General features: G+C 42.0%; 1 protein-coding gene and 1 long non-coding RNA gene across 3 annotated transcripts; one reads left to right on the forward strand and one right to left on the reverse strand.

Moving 5' to 3' along the window:
- Window positions 1-154: 154 nt before the first annotated feature.
- On the reverse strand, window positions 155-3,887 carry LOC128811552 (uncharacterized). The gene is made up of 3 exons (XR_008438379.1): window positions 3,806-3,887; window positions 1,680-3,273; window positions 155-1,143 (listed from the first exon to the last, which is right to left on the reverse strand). It is a non-coding gene; the product is annotated as an uncharacterized LOC128811552 (long non-coding RNA).
- On the forward strand, window positions 3,861-23,537 carry ATG4C (autophagy related 4C cysteine peptidase). 2 transcript variants are annotated; one of them, XM_053985258.1, is made up of 12 exons: window positions 3,861-3,948; window positions 4,187-4,277; window positions 6,531-6,661; window positions 7,467-7,550; window positions 8,196-8,429; window positions 10,844-11,165; window positions 13,020-13,090; window positions 14,227-14,363; window positions 16,556-16,634; window positions 17,299-17,375; window positions 20,210-20,329; window positions 22,327-23,537. In XM_053985258.1, exons 3-12 carry the CDS (start codon window positions 6,586-6,588, stop codon window positions 22,495-22,497), a joined length of 1,371 nt encoding a protein of 456 aa, XP_053841233.1. In that variant the 5' UTR covers window positions 3,861-3,948; window positions 4,187-4,277; window positions 6,531-6,585; the 3' UTR covers window positions 22,498-23,537. The 2 variants fall into 2 exon arrangements, with proteins under 2 accessions (XP_053841233.1, XP_053841234.1); XM_053985259.1 differs by lacking the exons at window positions 3,861-3,948; window positions 4,187-4,277 and adding an exon at window positions 5,228-5,283.
- Window positions 23,538-24,278: the final 741 nt, after the last annotated feature.

Raw genomic sequence — 24,278 nt, forward strand, 5'->3', positions numbered from 1 at the left:
AGCCTTTGGGAAACATCCCTGCCTCCAAGGCCTGGACACAGGACTCTGATCCACTCTCACACTGAAAGGGGGAGAATGAAGCAGCATTTTAATCAACTCACCAGGGTACCTGTCCATGAACCACCAGGATCCTTTAAAGCATGTGACTAAAATGGTTTTTTTATAATTGAGAATGACTTTTACTGGGCTATAATCAAATTCGGAAAGTGCACCCGACCAACACAGACCTAACTCCTTGAGCCTGATAGAAATAATGTTACAAGATTAGGTCCTGCACAGGAAAAAATCCCTTTGGATCCCAGCCAGAAAACATTTGGACAAAAGTGAACTGATCCTTGGCTTGCCTGTTAGCAGATTATTTCCTGAGCCCAGGGCTTCCTTGTTCTTCTGACGTAAACTTCCTCAGGGCAGAGGCAGGGAAAACATTTTCCACGGAAAACGCGTCCGGAGTAATTCCAAAAACAAAGCCGTAAACAGGGACTGCAAATGCAGGGAGCCACCTCCTGGCAGCACCCGGGAAGGGCCAAATCTCTGCCTCTCTCGGCAAATGTTTAAATACAAAGAGCTGCACGTCAGCGTGTCACAAACTGCACAAACACCATCTCCTCTGGCAAGAGAGAATGTGCTGCTGTCCCCAGGCTGCCCAGCACCCAAATTCTGCTGCATCAATGAGAAACCAGGAGATTTAAGGAGGGAGGACTCTTCAAATTCCTGCAGCCTTCACTACATCCCTGACATCCCTGTTATTTCCTTTATGGACCCACAGAACTGTACCAGCCTTTCCAGAGCCTTCTTCACATGGTGGTGTTTGATGGCAGCTTCACTTCTGCTTTACTGTCTCCTGGCACATTTATTTTAAGATTTCTTCACTTCAAAAGGTGGGTTCAAGAAATCAAATCTTCCCAGAGAAGGACTCAAAAGTCTTCCCAACAGAGCTTCCATTAATTCCTGCTCCTGTTTATAATTTTTGTAGTTTATGCTCCCACCCCAAGCACAGCTCTCAACCTCTCCCAGTTCAGCACCCTATAAATGGCATTAATGTGTTTTATTTCCTCTTGCATAACTAGGATCTTACATTAAGGGTAGCCTGGGCACAGACTCTTCCAAGTATCCTGCTGAAGCCTCCTCTTCCTTACCCTAATCCTGGAACAGAGAAAGGAAATCTGGATTTGGAGGGACTGAGTGGTACCAGCAGAAGTTTGCTGGCTAATTTGGGGGAGAACCACATCAGAGCAATCCAGCTCCTGCTGCCCCTTTTCACCCTCACTGCTGCTTGAAAGGATGCACAAATCCACACAGTCTGCATTCCCATCTTTTCCCCTTTTCCTGTTCCAGAGCCTCTTTTTACCTGAGCGGCTACTCCCACAAAAACTGGAATTATTTAACAACTCACAGGCTCTGCAAACTTGAATTCAGAGCAGTTTCAAAACTTTCCAGAGGGAAACAGACCACAGATGGCTTACTTCCCTAGGAAATGAAACTAAAAATAAACGAGGAAAATTCCTTTCTCTCCAGCTGCTTGACCCAAGGTCTGCTCTCCTCAGGCAACAATGTTTGGGAAAGCACATTTGGCCAAATGTTCAATGAGCTTTTCTAAATATACTGCAGATGACTGATGGTGGAACAGTGGCAGGAACAGGAGCAGAAGCTTCAGTCCCCACTGCCCAGTGTTCTCTTACCATTCTGCCGTGTTTGGAGGACAAATGTTGTGCATCTCCATAAATCAGAGTATCTCCTCTAATTTTTAATTTTGCCATTGCCACTTGGTGTTACCCACCTTGTTTACCTATTAAAAAATAAAGAAGAGACAAATTATATTCTCCAGGAAGACAGATTTTCAAAATCTCCTTATGACATTCAAATGGAGCTCAGAGATGGTTTTATGCCATTAAAATGCTCAAAGTGTGAACTCTGTGACATTTGTTATAAGTTTGTTGAACTCAGTTCCCCTCCCACTCCCTCTGCAGACCTTTCCTACAGAAATAGGAATTGGTAGATGTGAAGAAAACTCTCTCTTTTACAGACAATTATTTATGGGTGCCCGAGTGATTATTTGGCAATCAAAGCTTTGTTTCTTTTGTGGGGAAAAAAAAAAAGCAGAAAATAAATATCTTCCCTCTCATAACCTGCCTGCCCAGGGGATTTACAGTGTATATCCACCTTGTGTGGCCTATCAATTCAGGGCATGGTTATTAAATTTGAGAGCAGGAAGGTGCAGGAAGGGGAACAGCCATTTCCTTTGATCAGCTGGATAATTCCTTGTACATTTAGGCAGATCCAAGCCCTGTCAGCTCCTCAGCTCTCCACCTTCCAGCCCCTACACAGGCAGACAAGAACATCCATCTCTGTCTCGGGGAATAAAAGCAAAGATAAAACTTTAAGCAACTATAATTCCTAAAACAGATCATGAAGTTCTGGAGGCAGCAGGCCTCTTTCTTTCTGCACTGTCGTGGGGCCACGTTTTTATGAGTTTATGCAAACAGCAACAGGGCTTTTATTTTTAAATCTTTTTTTTTTCTTTATCCTGGGAGCAAAGGGCAAGCAGGGAGCTGAAAGGCAGGGAAGGATTAGAAAGGTGATCTGCTACATCCCCACCTCAGGCCAACAGCAGACTTTTGGAACAAGATGTAGTCTGCACATTAAAACCTACAATCCTCTTTACTGATTGTAGAGTGAAATATATCCATGAGGCTGCAGGGAAAAAAAAAACCAAACAAAACACCAAGAAGTACACAAAGCATCTATTGCTGGCATTTGCACTGCAGCTAAATTTTAGATCATGTGCTGATTATAAAAAAATTAAGCTCAGCCCAATCATCTCTGACCAGCAGAAGGCAGTAAAATCACAAAATGGAAAAAAAAAAAAAGCCCACGTGACTTTGCTCCATGAACCCAAGATTGGGCTGGTGAGTACCAGGGAAAGCAGGAATATCACCCTTCTTAGGATGCTGAGCACTAATGCCAGTTCCAGACAGCTGAGAAATTCAGCTCAATCCTCCACAAATCCTGCACTTTTTTTTTTTTTTTTAAGCTTGGCTCCTGATACAGCCAATGAGTATTTTTAAGCAGCTTAAGACAAACAGATTAATGAAGAACCTACTTTACAAAACACCTTTTAAAAAACCCTCAGGAGAGTGAGAGGAGATGCAGTGGTTTTGATGGGACTTTTAGAGAGGAAATAAAGGAGAGAATTGAGTCGGAGCACACTCAGCTGGGTATTTCGGCTGGCAATTGAAATCCTTCAGGGAGTTTGGAGATATGGGAGGCATTTTGCTGTGAAGGAATCAAAAGCACGGAATTAAAACAGAAAAGCAAAAACAAACGAACAAAAAAAGCCCACCAAAAAAAAAAAAAAAAAAAAAAAAACCAACCAAAACCCACCTAAACCAAAGGAAGAAACCACACAAAAAAAAAAAAAACAAAAACCAAAAACCCCACCTAAACCAAAGAAAGAAACCACACACACAAAAAAAAAAAACCACACGCACAAAAAACCCCAAAGAAAACCACCAAAAAAAAAAAAAAACACACACACACACACACACACACAAAAAGAAAAAAAAAACAACAAAAATCGAACAAAACCACGCCCCTCCCCAAAACACCCAAGCAAAGAGAGAAGCGCTGGAAGCGCTGTTAAAGGACAGCCACAGACCCGTGAAGGGGCCGGGATTTCGCTTCCAGCCCCGGCCCGGCCCCGCCGCCTCCCTCCATCCTCTTCCTCCCTCCTTCCCTCCTCTTCCTCCCGCCCGCCTCCCAGCCGCGCTCCCGTCGGACTACATTTCCCAGCGTGCCTCGCGCGCACCTGCAGCTCGCCGCGCCGCGCCCCCGCCGCGGCGCCCGCCGGGAGTTGTAGTTCGCGCGCCGCTGCGCCGCGGCCGGAGCAGCGCCGGGAGGCCGCGAGCTGCCCGGGCGGCCCCGGGCATGGCGGAGGCGGCTCCGTGAGGGGTGAGCGGTGAGCGGCGGCGGCGGGACGGGCTCTCCGCGGCGGCGGCTCGGCCGCGGCCGTGTCCTGTGGGGCCGGGAGCCGCCGAGCCCCTTCCCGCGGTGCGTGTGGGCTCCTGCTGGGCTGCGAGTCCTGCCGGGCGAAGCGTTCCGTCCTTGCTGCAGGACTAAGGAATAAGCTGGTTTTCCCTGGAGCCGCCTTCCAAGTGTCGTTTCTAACCGCCCTCGTATGTGTTCGCAGCGCCTCAGAAATGACCTCGGGCCGCTGCTCGCCGTCCTTCTTCCGTGTGGCTTTCGCTGACTGTCGCCGCTGCCGCTCCCGGCTCTTCCAGGTACTAATGAAAACCAAAGAAGTCTTAGTTAATAGGAGATCGTTTATCTTATAATTAGCCCATTGAGGTTTCGTTCATCCTTCCCGCTGCGGTCTCACCGGCAGCTCGCGTTGCTTTCTGCTGTTTATGAAAACAAATGCTGTTGTCGGGGTTTTTTTGGGGTGTTTTTCCATCCCTGTGAGCACCCAGCCGGCACGGATCCGTCCCCTCGGGGGGGCTCAGGAGTTGGGGTTCAGCTCCAGCCGTGTCCTGCTGCTCCCCGAGGGAACATCATCCTCGTGATGTGCACCTAAACAACTTCATCAATCAGGCAACTTCGGGATAAAACCATTCGGTTTGGTAATTTGATATTCAAGCCCGTTGGCTTTAATATTCCCTGGGACCTTCTCCTGGTGCTGTTCCATTAATGTCAGTGGAACTCTTACTGATGATTTCTTACGTTGATGGGAAGAACCCGTGTTTTCCCCATAAAAAAATTATACCTGGTTTGTGTTAGCATTCTTGGCAGCCCTTTTTGCATCTTTAGCATAATGTCAGAGAAGAAATGTACCGGGAGGAAAGATAAATGTGCTGTGGTGACCATTGTCTTTGAAAAGAAAATTAGCTTCTTTCTCATTTACATAATTTCATCTTCAGGCCCTTTCAGAACTGTAGAGTTTGTTTCATTTCTAATTTTAGCCAGAGGAAGCTTTTATAGGAGTTGGTTTTTGAGGCAATCGGTGGTGTCTGGATAAGTGGTTGTTGCTGATGGATCATGTGAGGGAAGACAGGACCAAACACTCCTCCTGGAGAAGTTCATTTTGCCACTTTGCTGTCTAGAGCTGGTGATACAGTCAGGCTTTCCTTTTTTTTTTTCTAAAGAAAAAAGAGTGGAAAATGCAGGAAGTTAAAACCCAGCTTGAAATTCTCCTTTTCTTGTTTCCTCAGCTTAACACAAGGCTAATCACAGCAGGGAGGTAGACACTTGCTATTTTCACTAGGAAAACATCAGCCTTCCCTCATGTTTGTGAGTTGGCATTGCTTCTTTTTCTGTCAAAAAGCAGATTTTAATGAAATAATATGAGGGAATAGTGGGAAGATGTGCTAGGGGTGGTTTGGGCAGCAGATTGCAGATCCCAAAAAGTGAACCTTGTGATCCTCAGGCTCAGGTGATGCTGTCACCCTGACATCTTTACCTTCTCATTAATTGCACTGTCAGTGATTGGGTTTACTTAAAATTCATTCCCAGTGGAGAGAAGTGATCCAGTTAAGTCTTTGTCCTGCTTTTGATCTCTGTTCCGTGGAGAATAGCACATGGAAAGGTAAATACAGTTCTAGAGACTCCTTTTAAAGCAAGGAGTTTTTTCCTGGCTCAAATTTATTAATTAAATGAGGAAGTTCACTGTTGCTCATGTCAGCTGGTGCTGTCAGAACTTAGATTAAAATTCTGTGAAGGTTGCAGTGATGTCCCACTGTGATCAACTTTTGATGTCCCACAAGAGCTGCTGTTGAAGCAGGAGCTCTTCATTTTTCAGCTGTCTGTGCAAGGGTTTGGGCCACCAAATACCATCAAGAAACTTTCTGTGTCAGGTATTTCAAGGTGATCCACTGGCAGAATTCATGTGGTGAAGGAAGTTCTCTTAATTAACAGCAAACTTCCTGTTACAAATGGGGCAGCTGGACTGTGGAGGGGATTCTGTCCCATTTTCCCAGATTTCTTAGAAACAGGGATAAAGGCATTACCAGTTACCTATTTATTTATTTATTACCAATTTTTACCAGTTCAGGTTGCTTTTAAGGTGAACTCTGTCTTATCTTGCAGCACAAAAAGAGCCAGTAAAGATGCATTTCCATGGAAAATTTATCAGGAGTTTTTACAAAATTAGCCTGCACTGTGGTGGATTTTAACACAAAGAGTGCTTTTTGTGTTCTCTTCAGCAGAAGAGAGCAGCATCTTTTCTATTCAGTGGGCTGCATCAGAGCTCTCCACCTCACTGCTGATAAAATGAGTGTGCTCGTGTGCCAGCACAGGTTTTGTGCTCTGGAGCAGTTTGTGGTACAGGGCAGAGCTGCTGGAGAACATTATCTTTTATTTAGCTTTGTGTAGTGCTTTTATTGGTGTATATTTGGAATTAAATTATTTTATTACTTATTCATGGGACACGGGATTGCTTCTCGGTGCCTGTTGGTGGAGGGTTCTGTGAGTTTATTGCCATGTTGGGCTGAAGTGCCTGAGTGGGGGATGCTGAGTGTTTGTATTTTGGTTTTTTGCAGCAGCAGAACTGAAAGCCTCACAAGACAGCGATGGCTTTTTCTCTGGAATTTGAATATGGAGGCCACGGGGACAGATGAAGTAGAAAAGATCAAATCAAAGTTTATGTCTGCATGGCACAACATGAAATACAGTAAGTGGAGCAGAGTGTGGTGAGATCTGTCCTCGTTAAAAGGAACAGAGTGTTTCTTGTTGACATGGATGGAATCATAACTAATTAATACCACAGATGCAATATGGCCCTTGTAACAATTTTTTCTTTGAGGCTATAAATTAGCCCCACTAAAAAAACTACCTTAGCTTTTCATTTTTTTCAAATAAATCTTGCATAATTTCATTTTAAATTACTTCTTTTAGGAACAGGAAATATATTCTGTAAATTACTCTAGATTTGCATAGGCTTTTAAACAGGGGTAATATGGAATCGTCTGCACAAAGATTTATTTTGTTTCTAAATGTACTTTTATGGAAAAAAACAGGATGGTGTGTGAGATACAAACTCCACTGAAGAACCTACCCTTGAGTAACATTTTTCCACAGCTGAACATCAGTAATTTGTTTATGAGCAACCAGATTTTCAAGTATGCCCTTTACTAATCTGTCCTTGATTTTTCTGCTTTCCCTTTAGGACTGAAGTTGCTCAGATTTACCACCACATTTTTGATAAACTTAATTAATCATAACTGAGTTTTGGAGATGTCTGACAAGATGAAAAGATACTTTTGTTTGCCTGCTTTCTTTAAGGCTGTCACATGGTTGAAAGGGAATAGTAGCCATTGCATCTTTAATGGGATTTTTTATGAGACCAAAACCCAACATCAGTGCTTTTTCTTTTTTACTCCCCTTTCAAGGGTTGCCTTTGGCTTAACCAGATACTGTTAGCATTTCCTTTTGGAAAGTTCAGTCACAAATCTGTATTTGTTTTGCATCTGTTCTAGGCTGGGTGTTGAAAACAAAAACTTACTTCAGTAGGAACTCTCCAGTTTTTCTGCTGGGAAAATGTTACCACTTCAAAACTGAGGGTGAGTACAGAGCTCTTCACTCATGCCAGTCTTCCTCAGCAGGAATAAGGTATTTTTAATCTTCTAGAAAGACTGGCATTAACAGTTACCAAATCCAAAATGTTAATATGAAGAGCTTCGAAATTACTCATTTAAATATCAACCTCTAATGCAACCCATCCTAACCTGCTTTATTCAGATTTTACACCAAAACCTTGTGCTTTCTTTAAAAATTTGTGTTGTAATTTGCACTTCATTTACCATCAGCTGGAGATTTTCTTTCTAAAAACTCCTGATGGAAATAGTGACAATGCCTGATCAGGGTCACTACACCAACACCTTTGTTATCACTTTCCAGTGTGCAGTTTTTAAGCCTCTCTCTTTATTTGACCGTTCACAGTTGGGTGAATTAAGCACTTCCTTGCAGGTCAGTGATTCCACTGGCACAGTGGTGTCTGCATGATTCTTTTGATTTTTCCTTTTTTTTTTTTTTATCTGGCACATTTCTGTTATGTTTGCATTCCAATTTTCCTTTGTTGTACTTGAGGGAATTGTGAATTTTTCTAAATTTGTTTTTCTACTAAATTTGATATTTGTTACTTGCTTTCTAATAACAGAAGTGCCATAACAAATTAATGAGAGCTGAAACTGTGCTTTGCCTTGCAGAATCTGGGGAGCTCTCTACAGATGGGTCCAATTTTGATAAAATCAACACTGAGATTTCGGGGAACGTCGAGGAGTTCCGCAAAGATTTCATTTCTAGGATCTGGCTGACCTACAGAGAGGAATTCCCTCAGATCAAGGGCTCTGCTTTAACCACAGACTGTGGCTGGGGCTGCACGCTCAGAACGGGGCAGATGCTGCTGGCTCAGGGTCTGATGCTTCATTTCCTTGGGAGAGGTGAGTTAGGAGAGAAGATCTGTGTCTGCAGAAGCACAGGCATTCTGTAGAGACCAACATGGCCCTTTTTTATCCCAAATCTGAAAGGCCAGCTGGTTTTGGTTGTGGGCTCCTCATTCCTCTTGGAATTGTGTCCCATTGCACAGAGACTGGGCTGTCCTGCCCTTCCATTTCTGAGAACCAAAGTGTGCCAAAGCAAACTTCTGTGGAGTTCCCAATATCCAAGTGTGAGTTAATACATCACAGAAGTGTGAGCTCTCTATCTGGGTATTCTCACCCATGCACATGCCCAGTTCTCTGGAAATTTGATTGTTTCTTGAACTCCAGATGTAGGAGTGAGTTCCCCAGCCCATAGCTGTGGGCTATGGCAGAAGTGATGTTCTTTTATCAGTTCTAAAGCTGTCCATTATTGAATTTCTTCTGGTGTTAATATATTGCGTTCCTAGAAGGATTCTAATCTAACTTCAATACATCATTCTCTGTGTGGAAATGTTCAAAATGTTCACTGTTTCATTCCTTCCCTTCCCCCGTGTTCTTAGAGAGGAACTTCCCTTTTTTCCTTACCATTGTCTGTCTCAAAGTCCTCCCTCAGACACAGCCAGCTGAAGCTTTAGGAGCTGTGGGACACTTTCTGCTGTCATGGGCTGTGTCCATGTCCTCCTCATTCTTCCAGGCTGAGCCATGCCCTGCAGAGAGGTATTTTAGGTTGTCAGAGTTAAGCACCTTTTCTTTCCATCCCATTCCCAGTCCCTTTCATAACAATCATCCATTGCTTGCTTCAGAATGACCGAAGGCACGGGCCTGAAGCCACCCGGGGGGGCTGAGAGAACACAGTGCATTGTTTCCTCAGCCATTTGTGGGATCTCAGGAGCACTTCAGCAGAAGAGCTTTCTGAAAGCCTGTTTTGATCACACTTTGCCCTTGCTGTGCAGCTCTGATGTAAGCTGGGGGCAAGGTCCCAGCCCAGCTGCACCACAGAGTCTCAGGACTGAGCTCTGGGATTGGCTCGGTGAATGTGCCTTTGGCTGTCAATATTTCACTCATAAAACATTCATTATCTCTTTCACCTGACTGCACAGATCAAAAAGTGTGTAAATACTCGTGCTGAGAACACTAATCCCTTAAATATCACTCTTCTTACACATACATTTAGAAGAAATTCAGGACCTGCCCAGAAGGCTCCCTGTGAGCAGGAGTGTGTAATGGCTCATTTGGAAGTAACCCCAAACAAAAAAAGCCTCCGGTTTCTATCTTTAAAATCCATGGTTCCAAAGAATTCCTTGCACGTCCCCCTTGTATCCTAATTTGGAAGATGATGGGGTGATTCCAGAGTGCTCTTGTTCCTGTGGCAATCCAAATCCACAGAAAGATGGGGTAGGGATGGTCTTTCTGGGCTACTTTGCTCCTCACTTGGTCTTCTGACAGCTGGTGAATTATCTTTTGAAAAGCTTTTTATGAGGTCTGGGCAGCTTTGGAAACATATTTAGGTGTTTACAGGAAGTTTTTCATGGCTGTTTACTCTTTTCCCAGAGATGTTTTCGTTCTTGTTTAATGGTGTTGTTTCTGTTAGGAAGCAAAACTTGCCTGAAGTTTCTAGCTGAGATATTTACACTTCCACTGCTATGTGGAATGTTCCAGATATTGCTGAATGTTATTCTGAATGAGTTGTGATTTTAAATTTGAAGTTTTACTTTGAAATGCCTGTGCTTGAGACACTGACTGGAGTGTGAAGCTGAGAGCCCAGAACAGCAGGGCCCGTGGGGATGTTTCACTGAGCTGGCTCTGTGTTGGGAGTACTTGCTGTCACTGGGGGAGAATTCCAGGCACCTTCCCTGGGCCTGCCGAACCCCATTCTGTAGGAGGAATGCTATGTGAGATGCATCATCCATAGGGAAACCTTCAGCTGGAAAAGCAGACTGAAGATACTGAATGATATTTAAACAAGTTTTCCTTGTAATCTAAAAGGATTAATGAATTTAGTGAATAAAAAAATCCTGCCTGCCTGTTTTTCTGCTGATCTCCTTTGCCATTTTGCCAGGAAGAAATGTTTGCTTTTACATCAATAATTCCTCAGGTCTGCCTGTTTTTTTAATAACTGAAAAATAAGAAGAATTAAGAGCTTTTGAAACATCTTGTTTGATGCAGATAAAGGTTTTTGGATAGTATTGAAGCAACATTCATGTATTTAATATGTAAGAGAGTTCTAACCTGTGATCAGGTGTCTCTTGTTTATTCAGCTGACTGGGATGGTCACCAGAAAATCAAAGCAAATCCTGCTCTTCTAGAACTCTTTGTAACAGTGACATAGAAAACACACATTACGGCTTTAATGAGCGTGGGGGACAAAGGGAAGCGCTTTGCTTTTATGCCATAAAAGGGATGTTAATATGGATTTTTCCCTTTCCCCGCTGCAGCCTGGGTGTGGCCAGAAGCCCTGGACATGGAGAGCTGTGACTCGGAGTCGTGGACCAGCAGCACCGTGAGGAAGCTCACGGCCTCCTTGGAGGCCTCGCTCACGGCCGAGAGGGACCCCAAGGTCCTGGCCCGGCCCCCCGCCAGGAGGGACTGGGATGTCACCGAGAGGAGGAACGAAGCTTATCACAGGAAAATCATCTCCTGGTTTGGTGACTCCCCGCTGGCAGCCTTTGGGCTGCACCAGCTGATAGAGTATGGGAAAAAGTCCGGGAAGATGGCGGGGGATTGGTACGGGCCCGCCGTGGTCGCACACATTTTGAGGTAAAACACCTTCAGTTCTCTGTTCCTTTCCTTTGGCACATCACAGAGAGGCGTTTCTGAGTGTCCTGAGATTGCTTCAGCCTAACTGAGCAGCAAACTGTTCATTACTGGCTTTGTAAAACACCCATATCAGGAGCAGTTTCAGAGCTTTTTCATAGGCAGGTGCAGGAACTGAATGCTGAGCTTTTGTCAATGTTATTTCAGGAAAAAACCACAACATTCCTGTTTTCTTGTAGAATCCCAAGTATCTCTCCCAAACCCTTTTAAGTAGAGCTGCATTTAGTGAAATGTTCTAAAAACTAACCAGTCTTTCAACCTTGGAACATGCATAACATTAGAGATTTTTTTTTTTTATGCTGTAACCTGGGGGCTGTAATGTACTGATAGTGTAATGAAATGTCAGAGCTAAAATTGATGTTTTCAGCATTTCTTTGCACACATCAAATTCTTGTGAAACTGTAAATGTATGGGACTATTAATATTATAATTATATCCCAGTAAAAGTAAAGGGTCTGTGACATTCAGCATGGTTAAAAAAAAAAAGTCGAAAGTCAAATTTCTCCATACTGTGAGCCTTAAAATCCAATTCTTTGAATGTTTTGGGGTTTTTTTTGTAGTTCTATATGTTCATCTTTTTGGTGGAATCCAGTTTACCTGTAAACCGAATCACTAATAAATCATTTAAGCAGCAGAAGGCAAAGTTCATGCATTTATATATTTTTATTTATATATATAAATTGAAGAATTTGATATTTAGTGTAAATGTTATGTTAATCTGAAGTGCAGCTGTACTGAAGTAATCAGGCATGCATCCATGTAGATGCAAACAGGGATGTAGGAGTTGAGCATTTTTAATGTATTTTATTCCAGTTTTTTCTCATGGTGGAAGCAGTCGGAATTTTTTGCTTGCTTTAATAAATTATCTATTAAATTATTTGTCTCCCTCATGGGAGCAGGGAGGGTTTGGTGCAGAGTTACACTCACCACAGCCCCAGGGGTGATTTCCAGCCCTGCAGAGGTTTCCTTTCCTGGATCTTTCTCTCTTGCAGCAGCACTAACAATGCACAGCTCCCTCATAACGTGGGAATGACTGCATTAAACCATTCCTTAAAATATAGTGGGGAATAAAGGGATAGTGACCATTTAATGCAGGTGTGTGTTTGAACTCAAAGGTAAATCCTGGATTTTGAACAGTTCCCTTTCTTTGCAAATGTTGTCCCTGATAGATGACTATGGCTCTGACTATCAAAATGTATTTTCTTTTTACTTTTTAGGTCTGTTACTTTTAGTCTTTTGAGGAGAGTCTAATATTGTAGTTATCTTTTTGAAAGTTTTGGTGAAACTTTTTATTTCCAGGTGCTAATTTGTAGCTTGTTATATGAACTGAGGTCAAATAAAGAGTTCTAATGAGTTGAAAATAGTATTTTTGTCAGCAAACTTAGCCTTTATCATCAATATACATGACAGAAAATGGTTATAAGCAGAAAGAAATAAAGTAATGAATATTAATTTAATTGTAAGTTAGTGTGGAATTTGGGGCCTTTTTTGTGGGTTTCATTGTTTCTTCTAAATAGCCAGACATTGTCATCTTGGCTTGGGAAAAACGTGGTGCCAAGACATCCATGGAAGCTACAGCCTGGATCTTGGTATCCAGTGTTTAAAAACAAATAAAAATCCCACCCCACCACCTGTGTTTATCAGGAAGGGAAGATGTCTTGAATTAAACAAAATAACGCCTATAAAAACTCCTATCACAAACAATTAAAATCAACTGGTAAAAAACCAAAATAATTTGTTTATTGTTAATTTTTTTAAAATGAATGGTAAGTTAAATAGCTTTGTGTTTGTACTTAGAAAAGCTGTTGAAGAAGCAAGAGACCCTGAGCTGCAAGGAGTAACAGTCTATGTTGCTCAGGATTGTACAGGTAACTGTGATTTTGTAGATTTTTTGCAAACATTTTAAATGCTTTTTATGCTTTTCAGTTAGCACTTAACAATAGAGCTTTAAAGGGGAAAAAAAAAATCCCTATGAGATAGATCCACAAAATTGAGATTATGTAGACAAAGGAGCCCTTGATATGTGCAGATTGTTCCTTGCTGGTTTGGTATTTTATAGTGGAATTCCAAATCAGCAAATCAATTATTGCCTCTTCTCCTTTTACATGTAGATGTTTCTGTTAGTTGGAGGCTTTCAGGTTTTAATTATTCCTTTTAGAAGTTTATATGCAGCAATAAATATTTATTGGCTTTTTCCTAACCTACCCCTCTGCATTTCCTTGGCATTGCAACTCAGCAGCAGCAGCAGCAATTCCCATTCCACAAAATATTGCTGGGAATGAGGAAGCTCAGCACTGGTTCTGAGTCATCTGGGTGTTGAGTTTTATCCTTTTTGCTTTGTTAAGGTTGGGATTAAATGTGTGAGATGGTATTTTTTGTTTGGATTTAGATGTTTATTGGTTCTTATTTATGTTACAGTCGTATGCATTTTGAGTTCTATAGTACTTTAACAATTTAAAAATGGAGTTTTATCTCTCTTTTTAGAAGGTTTTTTTAAGGGTAAACTTAAAAATAATTAAGAAATTATACTTAAATTATTTTTACTTTAAACTTAATAACTAACTACCCATGGCTTGTAATGTGGACTTTATCTAATTACACAATATTACTTAAACTCATGAAAAAGAAGGTGAAGAAGAAGGACTAGTCACTGTTCTAAAACCTCTATCTTGCTATATGTATATTGCTATATTCTAAAACTTTTTCACCATGTGATATTGCACATTTCTGTGTAAACTCCACACCCATAATCTCTGTTCTGTCATTTAATTTTGGGAGCTTTCTCCACGGCCTCAGGTCAATGCAGTGCTCTGGTGGGGGTCAGTGCCTGTCAGCACAGAAAGCCCAAAATTCTCAGCAGCCAGGGTTCCAGCACCTGGGCTGTGTTTTGGGAGGACAGCAGGGTTTGGAAGGGCTGCAGTTCTGGTTTGTGATGCCACGTTGGAGGTGTGTCTCTAAAAGCTGGAGGTTCTATTAGAAATGTTAATGTTTCTGTGTGTCTCAGTCTACAGCTCGGATGTTATTGACAGGCAGTGCTCTTTTGTGGATTCTGGGAAAGCAGGCACAAAAGCTGTAATTATATTGGTTCCTGTGAGACTCGGTGGAGAGAGAACAAACACAGACTACCTGGAGTTTGTAAAGGTATGAAATGAGAGTTCAATCATTTTTCAAAGAGTAGCACAAGGGGATATGAAAAGCAACTTCACGAGGGTGATTCTCCCCATTAAACATGTGGTGGGGATTTTACAGTTGAAGGTTGTAAAGTTTGACTTTACAGATTTGAAATTTCCCTATTACAAGATCAGACATAATTGCAGAGCACATGATGTCCCTTGGTAAAGCAGTGATAACTGTCCTGCTCCTCCAGCAGCCACCTGGAAAGACATTAATGCAGTGCCTCAAATTACAAATGGTAATTTAATCTAGCAGGACTCTAATAGCATATGTAACTAAGGATCAGGCAGCATTTTAAAATATAAATACACTCCATTCCTTACTCTGTTTCTTATTTTCTTAAATAAGAAAATTGTTCAAATGGTTTAAAGTTTATGCCTGTCTATTCTTCCCATTTTCTTTTGTCTCTTTGTTCCCATGGAATTATTTGATATTTTTATTCACTACTTTAATTGTTTTTTTCCCTGTCTGGATGAAAGTTTCTGAGGATGGTGATGCAGGAGTAGCAAGCAGTTACCACAAGAAAAATGAGCTGTAAAAAAGGAAAGCTCAAGGAGAAGGCAGAGGGGGAAGGTCTGTGCTGTGGTTTTGTCAGCAGAGGTTCTGCAGATACCTGAGGATGTGCTGTAGTCTGGCCTCTTGCTCCTTGTTCTCTTAGCCCTGCTGCTTTTATTTCATTTTCCATGCTCCTCTTTATCTGTCTTTAAATTTTGGGTTCATTTTTAATTTACCCCGGTGTAGGAGCATGGACAAAGGCTGGGAGTCTGTAACATGATTTATTTTGTGGCTGTCTCTTCACTGTAACATTTCAGGAAAACATTTTGATTTTTACTGGCATGGGAAGACAGACTGGTGAAGGCCTTTAAGTTATGAACTTAAATTGTTATTAAATTCTTCCCTGATTATTTTCCTTGTGTTTTCAGACAGTTGGTTTTGGAAAGTTTTAGTTTTCAGCTGGCTCCAATGAATGATTCCTGCTGCTCCCTTGCCAAGGCTGTTGCAGCCTGATGGAGGCTGAGATAAGAGGGCTCTCAATTGCCTGAATCAGTCACTCCCGTGTCTGCCCTGACTGCTCCCAAGAAGTGACCACATTTCTTGGAGTCTGGCTTTAAGTTAAAAATGCAGATTTTAGAATGTAGCACAAGAGGTAATGTCTACAAAGGATTTTATATTTATGGGTGAAAATTGATAAATTTTTTATAATTCACTTTTACAAGAAGCTTGCCACAGATTAAACAGTTATCCATTACTCTGAGCAGCTTTGCTCCCTCTCTGTTCTGCCCTCCTTGGCTCTTGGAACCTTTGCTTCTGATCTGCCTGAATGTTCTGTGATGCTCAGAGCATTTGCTAAGGAAACCTTCTTATTTATATTTTTAAAAAGTTTTCTAAGGAAACCTTCTTGTTCGTGTTTTAAATAAGCATCACTTCCTTAACCTGGGTAAACCATGTTGGATTTGACTCTGTAGCATCTCAGAGAAGGTTTTTAAGTGACTTTAACCTTGTCTAAGCAGGGAAGATTTTATCTTGAGAAGCCTTGGTGTTAGTAGTCTGACAATGTCAATCTTTCTGTGGAAAGAAAAGCTCCCTACTTACACTGAGTAATGTCCCCTTCCCAAAAGTTCTGCCTTCAGAAGGTTCTGGTTCCTCTGTTCTCCCAGGCCACCTCCAGGGAGATTTATGGGGCCTGTCTGTTGTGTGTTTCTCTCTCCTCCCTGGATGTGGGGCAGCTGGTTTTGGAGCTGGACCTTGTAATTAATTACTCTTAACTTCAACTGGCATTTCTGCCCAGGATGTAAAAATTGATGCTCTGGCCAGGCTTGTCCATTTGAGTGCAAAAAAAGAGAGTCCTCAGGGGCACAGAATGTAAAAGTGTGTGAAAGCTGGAAATCTCAGTACTTTGGGATATTTGGTCTAAGGAACTGGTGCTCAGTGTGTGACATGATATTTTGTGTCCTCCCCAAAAACACGTGTGGGTATCTCATAGGAAGGGAGGACTTTCTCTGGAATATCTGCTGGTGTGGTTTCTCTTTGGTCAAGCCCCAGGAAGTCATGGAGTCAGTCTTTAAAAAAAAACCAAAATTATTTGCCTGAAAGAGCGAAGAGCAACTATTTTAATTCAGTTTAATACTTTGGTTAATGATTCCCTGTTCTTGTTTTAGGGAATTTTAAGCCTGGAGTACTGTGTTGGCATTATTGGTGGCAAACCCAAGCAATCCTATTACTTTGCTGGATTCCAAGGTTAGTGTTTGAATGTGTTATGTCTCCTCAGTATTTTTTTCTCTCAGAGTTAAGAAGTTAATATTGAAGCAGTGGGAAACAGCGTGATTAAAATAGTAAAATGAGTACCTTATTAGTTCATCACATCTCCCCAAGTCCAGCCATTTGTCATTTACCCCACGGAGTAATTGGATTCTGTAAAATGTACATTTAATTTCCCTTGTTGCATAAACAAGGCATAATTTATCTGTTTCACCAAACTTGAGGAGCGTTTGCTGTTCCTGCCTGGCAGTTCTTATTTAGGTATTTACTCTCTCCTGCTTTAAGTGGTGTTAGTTGATGCCTAAATGACAAGCAATATATTCTTGCTGTCAGGATGAAGCAGGGCAATACATTTTTCATATGCAAACTCCAGAATATAATTGTGTGTTTGTAAAAGTAATTTTATCACCAAAAATTAAATGACAGTTTCATCACTTTATAAAAATTCTGCTTATACAAGCATATTTGATTATGCAAAAGTTAATCTGTCCTGCAAAAACCTATGCTTCAGTCAATGAGTATCAGCCTGGCAAGCAGTTACTCACTGGCTTTTTTTCCAGCTGTTCTGCATAGAAATTGGATTGTAAGCAGTGTAATAATAAGGTGTTTTTTGAATTACTTGTCTTCTGTTTTGTCCTTGCAGATGACAGTTTGATTTACATGGATCCTCATTACTGCCAATCTTTTGTAGATGTCAGCATAAAGGATTTCCCTCTTGAGGTACTATGGATATAGAGCTGGCACTGTTTTCTTCCCATATGAATCAAACACTAATTATTTAGAGCTGTTCTAGCTAGCTGCAGCTTTATGGTTTTACAGTTACATGTTATTTATCAGTGTCCTGCCCTTCTTTATAGGCCTATAATCAACAAAAATGACCAGAGGTTAAATCTCAATATGGAGGTTTAATTTTTACTTCATTAATCTTCATCTGTTTTCTTTTTAATGATCATAAAATCTCCAAAGTACACGATCACTTCATTTAAGTAATTTTCCATCAAAGAAAATAGATAACATTTGTAGATCTTAAACCTGTTTGGATTTTGGGTTGACAGTTTGTCTTTTTGGTCATTGTATTTATTTTTTTTTAATTCAAATTGCAATCAACATCAGGGAGAATCCCTGTGGTATTCAATAGTAAGGAGCCTGGAAATTCATGGAGCTAAAGGAGGTGATTAGAGAACTCAATTTACAGCTACCCTGGGAAAGCATTGTCAGCTGCAAGGAAGTGCTCAGTGGCCTCTGCACTCCCAGTCACATCCTCAGGGCCATCCACACAAACTCTCCTTGGTCTTGTGTCCACCTTCAGGTGAACTTCCAGCAGCTCTTGGCTCAGCCTGAGGGGGCATCCACAGCCAGGGCAGCAGCAGCTGCTCCAGAACAGAGCTGGAGCAAAACCCCATCAAAGGGTGTTCAGGAGAACTATTCATATATAAATAAAAAATCTCAAAGGACCTGCACAGGGCTGATGTCAAGTCCTTAAAGCAAGCACTTCATATTTGTCATTATTTATGCTTCACAAAATGCTTGAGTTAGCATGTTACATAATATAGAAGTGGAAGATTCTCTAGGAAATGAGAAGGTTCTGAATGAAGCACAGCACCAAAATGGGTCAGCAGCTATCCCAGCCAGGAGGTTTGGCTGTGCTCAGAGGTGCCTTTAGGTTTGCCCTGTTGAGATACTTGGAGGAAGAGTTGGTGCGTGCCAGCTCTGCCTGGGGTGATTACCCAGATCCTTCCCCTTTATCCTCACAACTGTTTTGCTCCAGTGCCTCTGAAGATTTTACAGTTTGGGAAAAACCAGACAAAAGATGGGACAAGCACAGAGCAGCAGAGCTGAAGTGAATTCCTTAAGGTCCTGCTGTGGCCAAGCTACAAAAACACATCTTTTGGGTTCTGTTCCTATGACTCAGCCTCAAAATTGTGCTGCAGACTGGCATTAATCTGAATTTCTAAATAATACCAAGGTTTTAAGCTGTGTTTGGAAGGTATGCAAGCTGCCAGCTTGGCTTGATCTCATCCTAATGCTTTCCTGCAGACGGAAAATAGATTGCAATTTAATGCTTGGTGCATTTAATAGTATTATATCTTTGTCCAGAAATGTCAAAAGTAAACAGAAATTGCTTTCTTAGTGTGGATAGTTGCTTGTTAGATTTATCTGTAGGGAGTATTTTCAAAATTGACAAATTGTCCAGAATAAGTTGGAAATCAATCCACTCTGTATTGGCTTCCAGCATCCATTTGTTTGGAGGAATGGGGGAAAAAAACCCTCCCCACTTCTCTTTGTTGTGCAGTGATTTGTGCAGCATTAAACCTCCTGCACAACTGTAGGGACAGGGTTGCTGCTGGAATGGGATGTGGGAGGCAGGGTTTGATTTTTTTTTTAATGCATTTGATGACTCAGGAATTAATATTAAAAATACAATTGCTGTTTATAAAATTGGAACAGTGAGGAGAAGAAGCAGTGACTAAAATCAATCTTGCAGAAATAGCCCTAATCATCTTTGTGGGTATTTTTTAGCAGAGGTTTTACAGAAATACCTCTCGGGTTTGTAATCACCAGGAAAGAACAATATATTTTATTATGTAAAACTGCTGCAGGGATGGTTACACTCGGATTTGGGAACCAGTGCTGTCTTCTGTGGATTGATTTTTGTGATTAGCAAAAAAAGGGATTTAATAGAGGGAGGATGATGGGTCATCCTCTGTGTTAGAGGCAGAGTAGAGGGGACTGGCTCGGTCTGACAGCAAGTGAGGAAATAATTGCAATTATTGGACAAAGAGCTTCACCACAACTGCAGTTCCTGTAATAAAGAACCACAGAATCAGGGTAGATGGGATATACTTATTTTTTCTCTCATAAATTGAGTGGGGAGCATGGGGAAGGGGGTTTTGTGTTTGTTTTGTCTTACAGCAGGGCTGCTGAAAGTATCGGCTCACAGCACTGGCGGGGCAGCATCTGTCAGGGAAAGAGATTTCACATGAGGAAAAACCCATTTGTAAAGCAGGGCAGTTTGGTTTTTCCCTACTTATGGATCATTGTAATATGGTTTTGCTTTTGTGTGTTTTGTGGGTTTTTGAACCCATTTCATTTACTGAAGGAAAATGCATGAGGTTGGTTTATTCCATTATGTCTCTTTTATAGAGGCTGGGGGAGGGAAGGGGCACTGGGCAGTGGTAGTAAAGCAGTAAGATAGTGCAAAAGCTGTTACAAATTCAATTTGCAGAAGAGCATTCACCTTCTCTGCCTTGGGAATATTCATAAAGTATTGCTGGGAGCAGCAGAGCTTTGACAGATTCCAAACTAACCTGGTGCGTGGGGAAGTTTGGGGAATGCAGCCTGAACAGCAGGAGGTTTTACACGGCTGGGGAAGGGTGGAACCACTTGAATATTTGGGGGGAATGGGAGAAATCACTTCCAAAGTGTGTGCTGGGGTTTAATTCAGGTGGTGCAGGGTGTTTTAAAGCTGTTGGGGGGGACAAAAATAAACACATGGATCTGTGCCATTCCTGACTGTAACCGTGTTTTGTGTTTTTCAACTGGGAAACTTGCAGTCATTCCACTGTCCTTCTCCCAAAAAGATGTCCTTCAAAAAAATGGATCCGAGCTGCACAATAGGATTTTACTGTAGGACTGTGCAGGACTTTGAGAAGGCTTCTGAAGAAATCACCAAGGTAGGTGCTGGAGTTCCCAAATCCATCCCTCAGCCAGAACGGGCTGTGGGGAAGGGAAGAGAATCAGCCTCGCCCTCCTGAGCAGACCTGATTCTCTCTGTGGCATTTATCGCTGCTGTTCCCGTGGTCGGAAACGCAGCTCGGGGTTCATTCCAGCGGCTTTTCCCGGTGTGAGGCCGGGCAGAGCCCGGCTGGGCTGCGGGAGGTGGCGGCGGGATGCGGGAGCGGGGCTGGCGCCGGGCGGGCCCACGAGGTGGCACTCGTGAAGTGGCAATGTCCCCTCCAGCCCTGGCGAGCGGGGCCACCCCGGCCCGGGGGGAGGCTGGGGACACGCTGGGGAGCAGCCCGGCCCTGGGCAGGGATGGAGGGGAAGGGAAGTGTTGGAGCAAACCCAAATTGTTCATTATTTCTCCCTAGCACAAGGGGCTTTTCCTGGTGGGAAGCGCAGGGCTCTGGTTTGAGCTCCACGGAGCAGGTGCCATCCAGCAAATCTGTCTGACCCCATCCTTCCCCTGGATAAACTCTGCTCTGGATTCATTTAGGGCCAGTTGGAATCAAGTTTTTTTCTCCTTAGTTATTCCAGGATGTGAGGGTATGAAATGCAGCATCATCGCTGTGTTCTGTGAGCTGCTCTGTGTTTGGTGGGTTCAGAAAATGCTCTGTGAAAAGGATGCAGCAGCAGATGGGCTCAATGTTAATATTCCAACCACAGCAGTTACCACAGCAGCACAAGGAATTAATGTTTGTCCAGCACTTGAAATGTCCTGATAAGTGGTTTTAGTACTACAGCCAAAAAAGTATTTTTTAAAACTTATTGCTGATTAAAATAAATAGATGCTGATTGATGCTGAAGTTGTTTCTTTGACTCTTACCCAGAGAGGTAGAAAATAGATTTAAAGAAGTGCAAGTTCCTAAGCAGCAGATCCATGGAAAGTTTAAATAGTGAAGTTTCTGTTCTTCCATGTTTCCCTGTTCTGTCACATAGACTGTCATAACATGGTAAAAAAAAAAAATCTCATTACAAAATCAGTTCCAGCAGAAGTTACCTTTCCCTATTTCTGTTCTTTCAAATTTGGGATTAGGTACAGTTTTTTCCTGAACACAGTTTGTGAAAATACTCTTGACTGATCCAAGTGTTGGAGTTATTATCCTGGTATTTTAGATAGAAGTTCTTTAATATTAGTGACATTATTTTCTAGAAATATAGTTCAGGCAGTGTCACTTTGAAAAGAGGGGAAAGTTGGATACAGGGACAATGTCAGAAACATTCTATCAATTGATCTTGCAATCCTTCCTTCACATCCTTTGTGTTTTCCTTCTCTTCCATTATTTTTCCCTTTGTTTGCAATTGTAGTGTGGTAACTCTTGAACCGTAAAGCTCAGTGCTCTTAAAGATGTTTTGCTGATCTGTTTCAGTATTTATCATTCCCCACACCCCCCTTCTCCATGCTCAGTTTTCTTATTTATAAACATAGATTTTGGGCACCCTGGTTCCTGTGACTGTCACCAATCTGGATTGAGCCACATGCTCCTGACTGCCTTATTTACATTGGTGAATGTGTTTGAACTTCTAATAAAAACACTGATTATGGCACCTGTTGATTCTACGATAAAAATCCCCCCACAGGATGCTCAGTTGCTGCAGAATTCACACCTGGGCTTGAGGAGACCCTTATGGCCATTAACTATTCTGAAGAGATTTTTATCTTCTGTCTTTTATCCTTTTATCTTTCTCTTTGTTGTACTGAGTCTGACAGCACATACAGGTGATCTGTGTGCTCAAAACCAGGGGTAGGCAGGAAATTAGCAGCTGCCTGAGAAAGGGAAGTAAATATCTAATAGAAGGAGGAAATGTTTAGATTGTGCAATGCTTTTGTCTAATGAGATGATTAAAATAATGCATTTTTTACTTGGCAGTCATTGTCAGGTGAGTATCTGTGCTTGCTGCATTTCTTCATTTCCAAGTAATGTTTTATCTGGATTGTTTTACATTATAGATGCTGAAATCTTCATCCAAGGAGAAATATCCCCTGTTTACTTTTGTCAAGGGTCATTCTAGAGACTATGACTTTGCTTCCAGTCCAATCCATGAAGAAAATGACCTTTTCTCCGAGGATGAAAAGAAAAGACTGAAGAGATTTAGTACAGAGGAGTTTGTCTTGCTTTAAGGACATTTTACACGAGAGCATCGGCAGCTGTCCAGGAGAACACTTGCCTTTTAACTATAAAAAATGTACCCGAATTCCTTCCCCAGAAAGGCAAGCCTGTACTGAAATTGGTCTATTTTCATAAAGATGATAATGTTTTATATGTTAAAAGTCTTTAAGATGTCAGTTACTAATGTATGTACTAATTGTTTGTGCTCACTGCTGGCTGGAGGAGTGTCTGTGCCACTGTGGTAGTGAAGGGAGATGCTTTGCTCAGAGCCAGCTGTGCCTGCAAAGCCTGGCCAGTCCCTAAATGCCAGCCTGTGCCCTCCTGTGCTGCCATTCCAGGCCACTCCAGAGCAGGGCTGCCAGGTGGGGCTGGCTTTTCCAGGGATGCACATCCAGGGGTGTGGAGACCTCGATGTTGCTGTCTGCAGCACAGCTGGAGTTGTTCCTGTGGGAAGGGGACAAGTCCCAGCTGCGTGGCCCCACCAGTTCTGCCATCCTGCCACCACCCAGAGCAGCTCCTGCTGGAAGGGTGAGGTTGATGGATCAGGAGTCACTGGCACTGGCAGTCCTGCCATAATTGTATAGGCTGAATTGGGAGTTAAGGTACTATTTAGCAGTATGACTTTCTAATGGTTTCTCATTAAGCTTGCTTTGGAGCCTTAATATGAGGAGTGAAGATAAAGTATTACCTTTCCCCACAATTTTTAAAGGTTATACTATTAATATTAACTGCAACCAATCAAAGCAGCTGGAGACAATTATTAGAAGAGAGCAGTGTTTGTTTCCTGTTTCAGCTACCGTAATGGTGAGGCTTCTCCTGCCAGAGCAGCTTTTAAATCAAAGCAAAGGGGGGTGGATGTGGAAAATTCTGGGCTGTGATGATTTTTTGTTTTGATACGTGTTGTTACTGTACAAATGATTACTTGGTGGTGTGTGTTCTCAGATTGCAAACAAATGTACAGAAATAGTTTCATGTTTTAACAAAGTAAATACAATATTTAAAAAACCATATTAACGCTGCTTGGGAAATAAAAGAGGTATGAAAACATGAAGTGCATGTGCCTTTTATATTAATATTAGATCCTCTAACAGTGAATATAATCCTGCATCTAAACCAATATTGTAAGGGGTGAATACTCTGTTTATTTGCAATAAAGGCAGATTTTATTGTTGTGCTGTAAACCAAATGTTACCTGGTCTAAGTGCTGCTCAGGCACAGAGGCACAAGTGTTACTTATCCAAATAATAAGCATCATGTTTGTTCATTAAAGCACCTTTTACTTTTATGAGCAAGAAGTGACTAATGGATAGATTTCAGGCAGAACTAGACCAGGTCTGCATCAGGGCTGGAGAGTGCATTTGCATGTGTTAATTAATATTCAAAAAAGGCAAAATGTTCATTTGTTTTCAAGGAAAAGGCCCCACACATTATTTGTCTAAATTAGTAACCTCTGCACTGCTGCATCCTGCTAATATTTGGCATAATATGACTTTTTACTAACAGGTATGTGAGGATGTTTGGCTTGATCTTCATATTTTTCATTAATAGCCCAGAAGAGGGAGTAAACAACGTATTTATGGAATTTAGATGTCAAAATGAGGAGAATTGTAGATGGCAGAGCTAGAAGAGAGAAGATTGCTGGTAAATGGAGCACAAGGAGATGCAGCTTTAGCAAAGGCCTCAGGGTGGTTCCTTTGGGTGGCTGTGGACAGGAAATCAGACACCAAGTTGTGCTTTTCTTTCACATTAAAGAAAAGCAAAGCAATCAGCTGCTGCATCATTAACAGCTCCT

Source organism: Vidua macroura, chromosome 9 (assembly GCF_024509145.1).
Source record: "Vidua macroura isolate BioBank_ID:100142 chromosome 9, ASM2450914v1, whole genome shotgun sequence".
NCBI classification, from domain to species: Eukaryota; Metazoa; Chordata; class Aves; order Passeriformes; family Viduidae; genus Vidua; species Vidua macroura.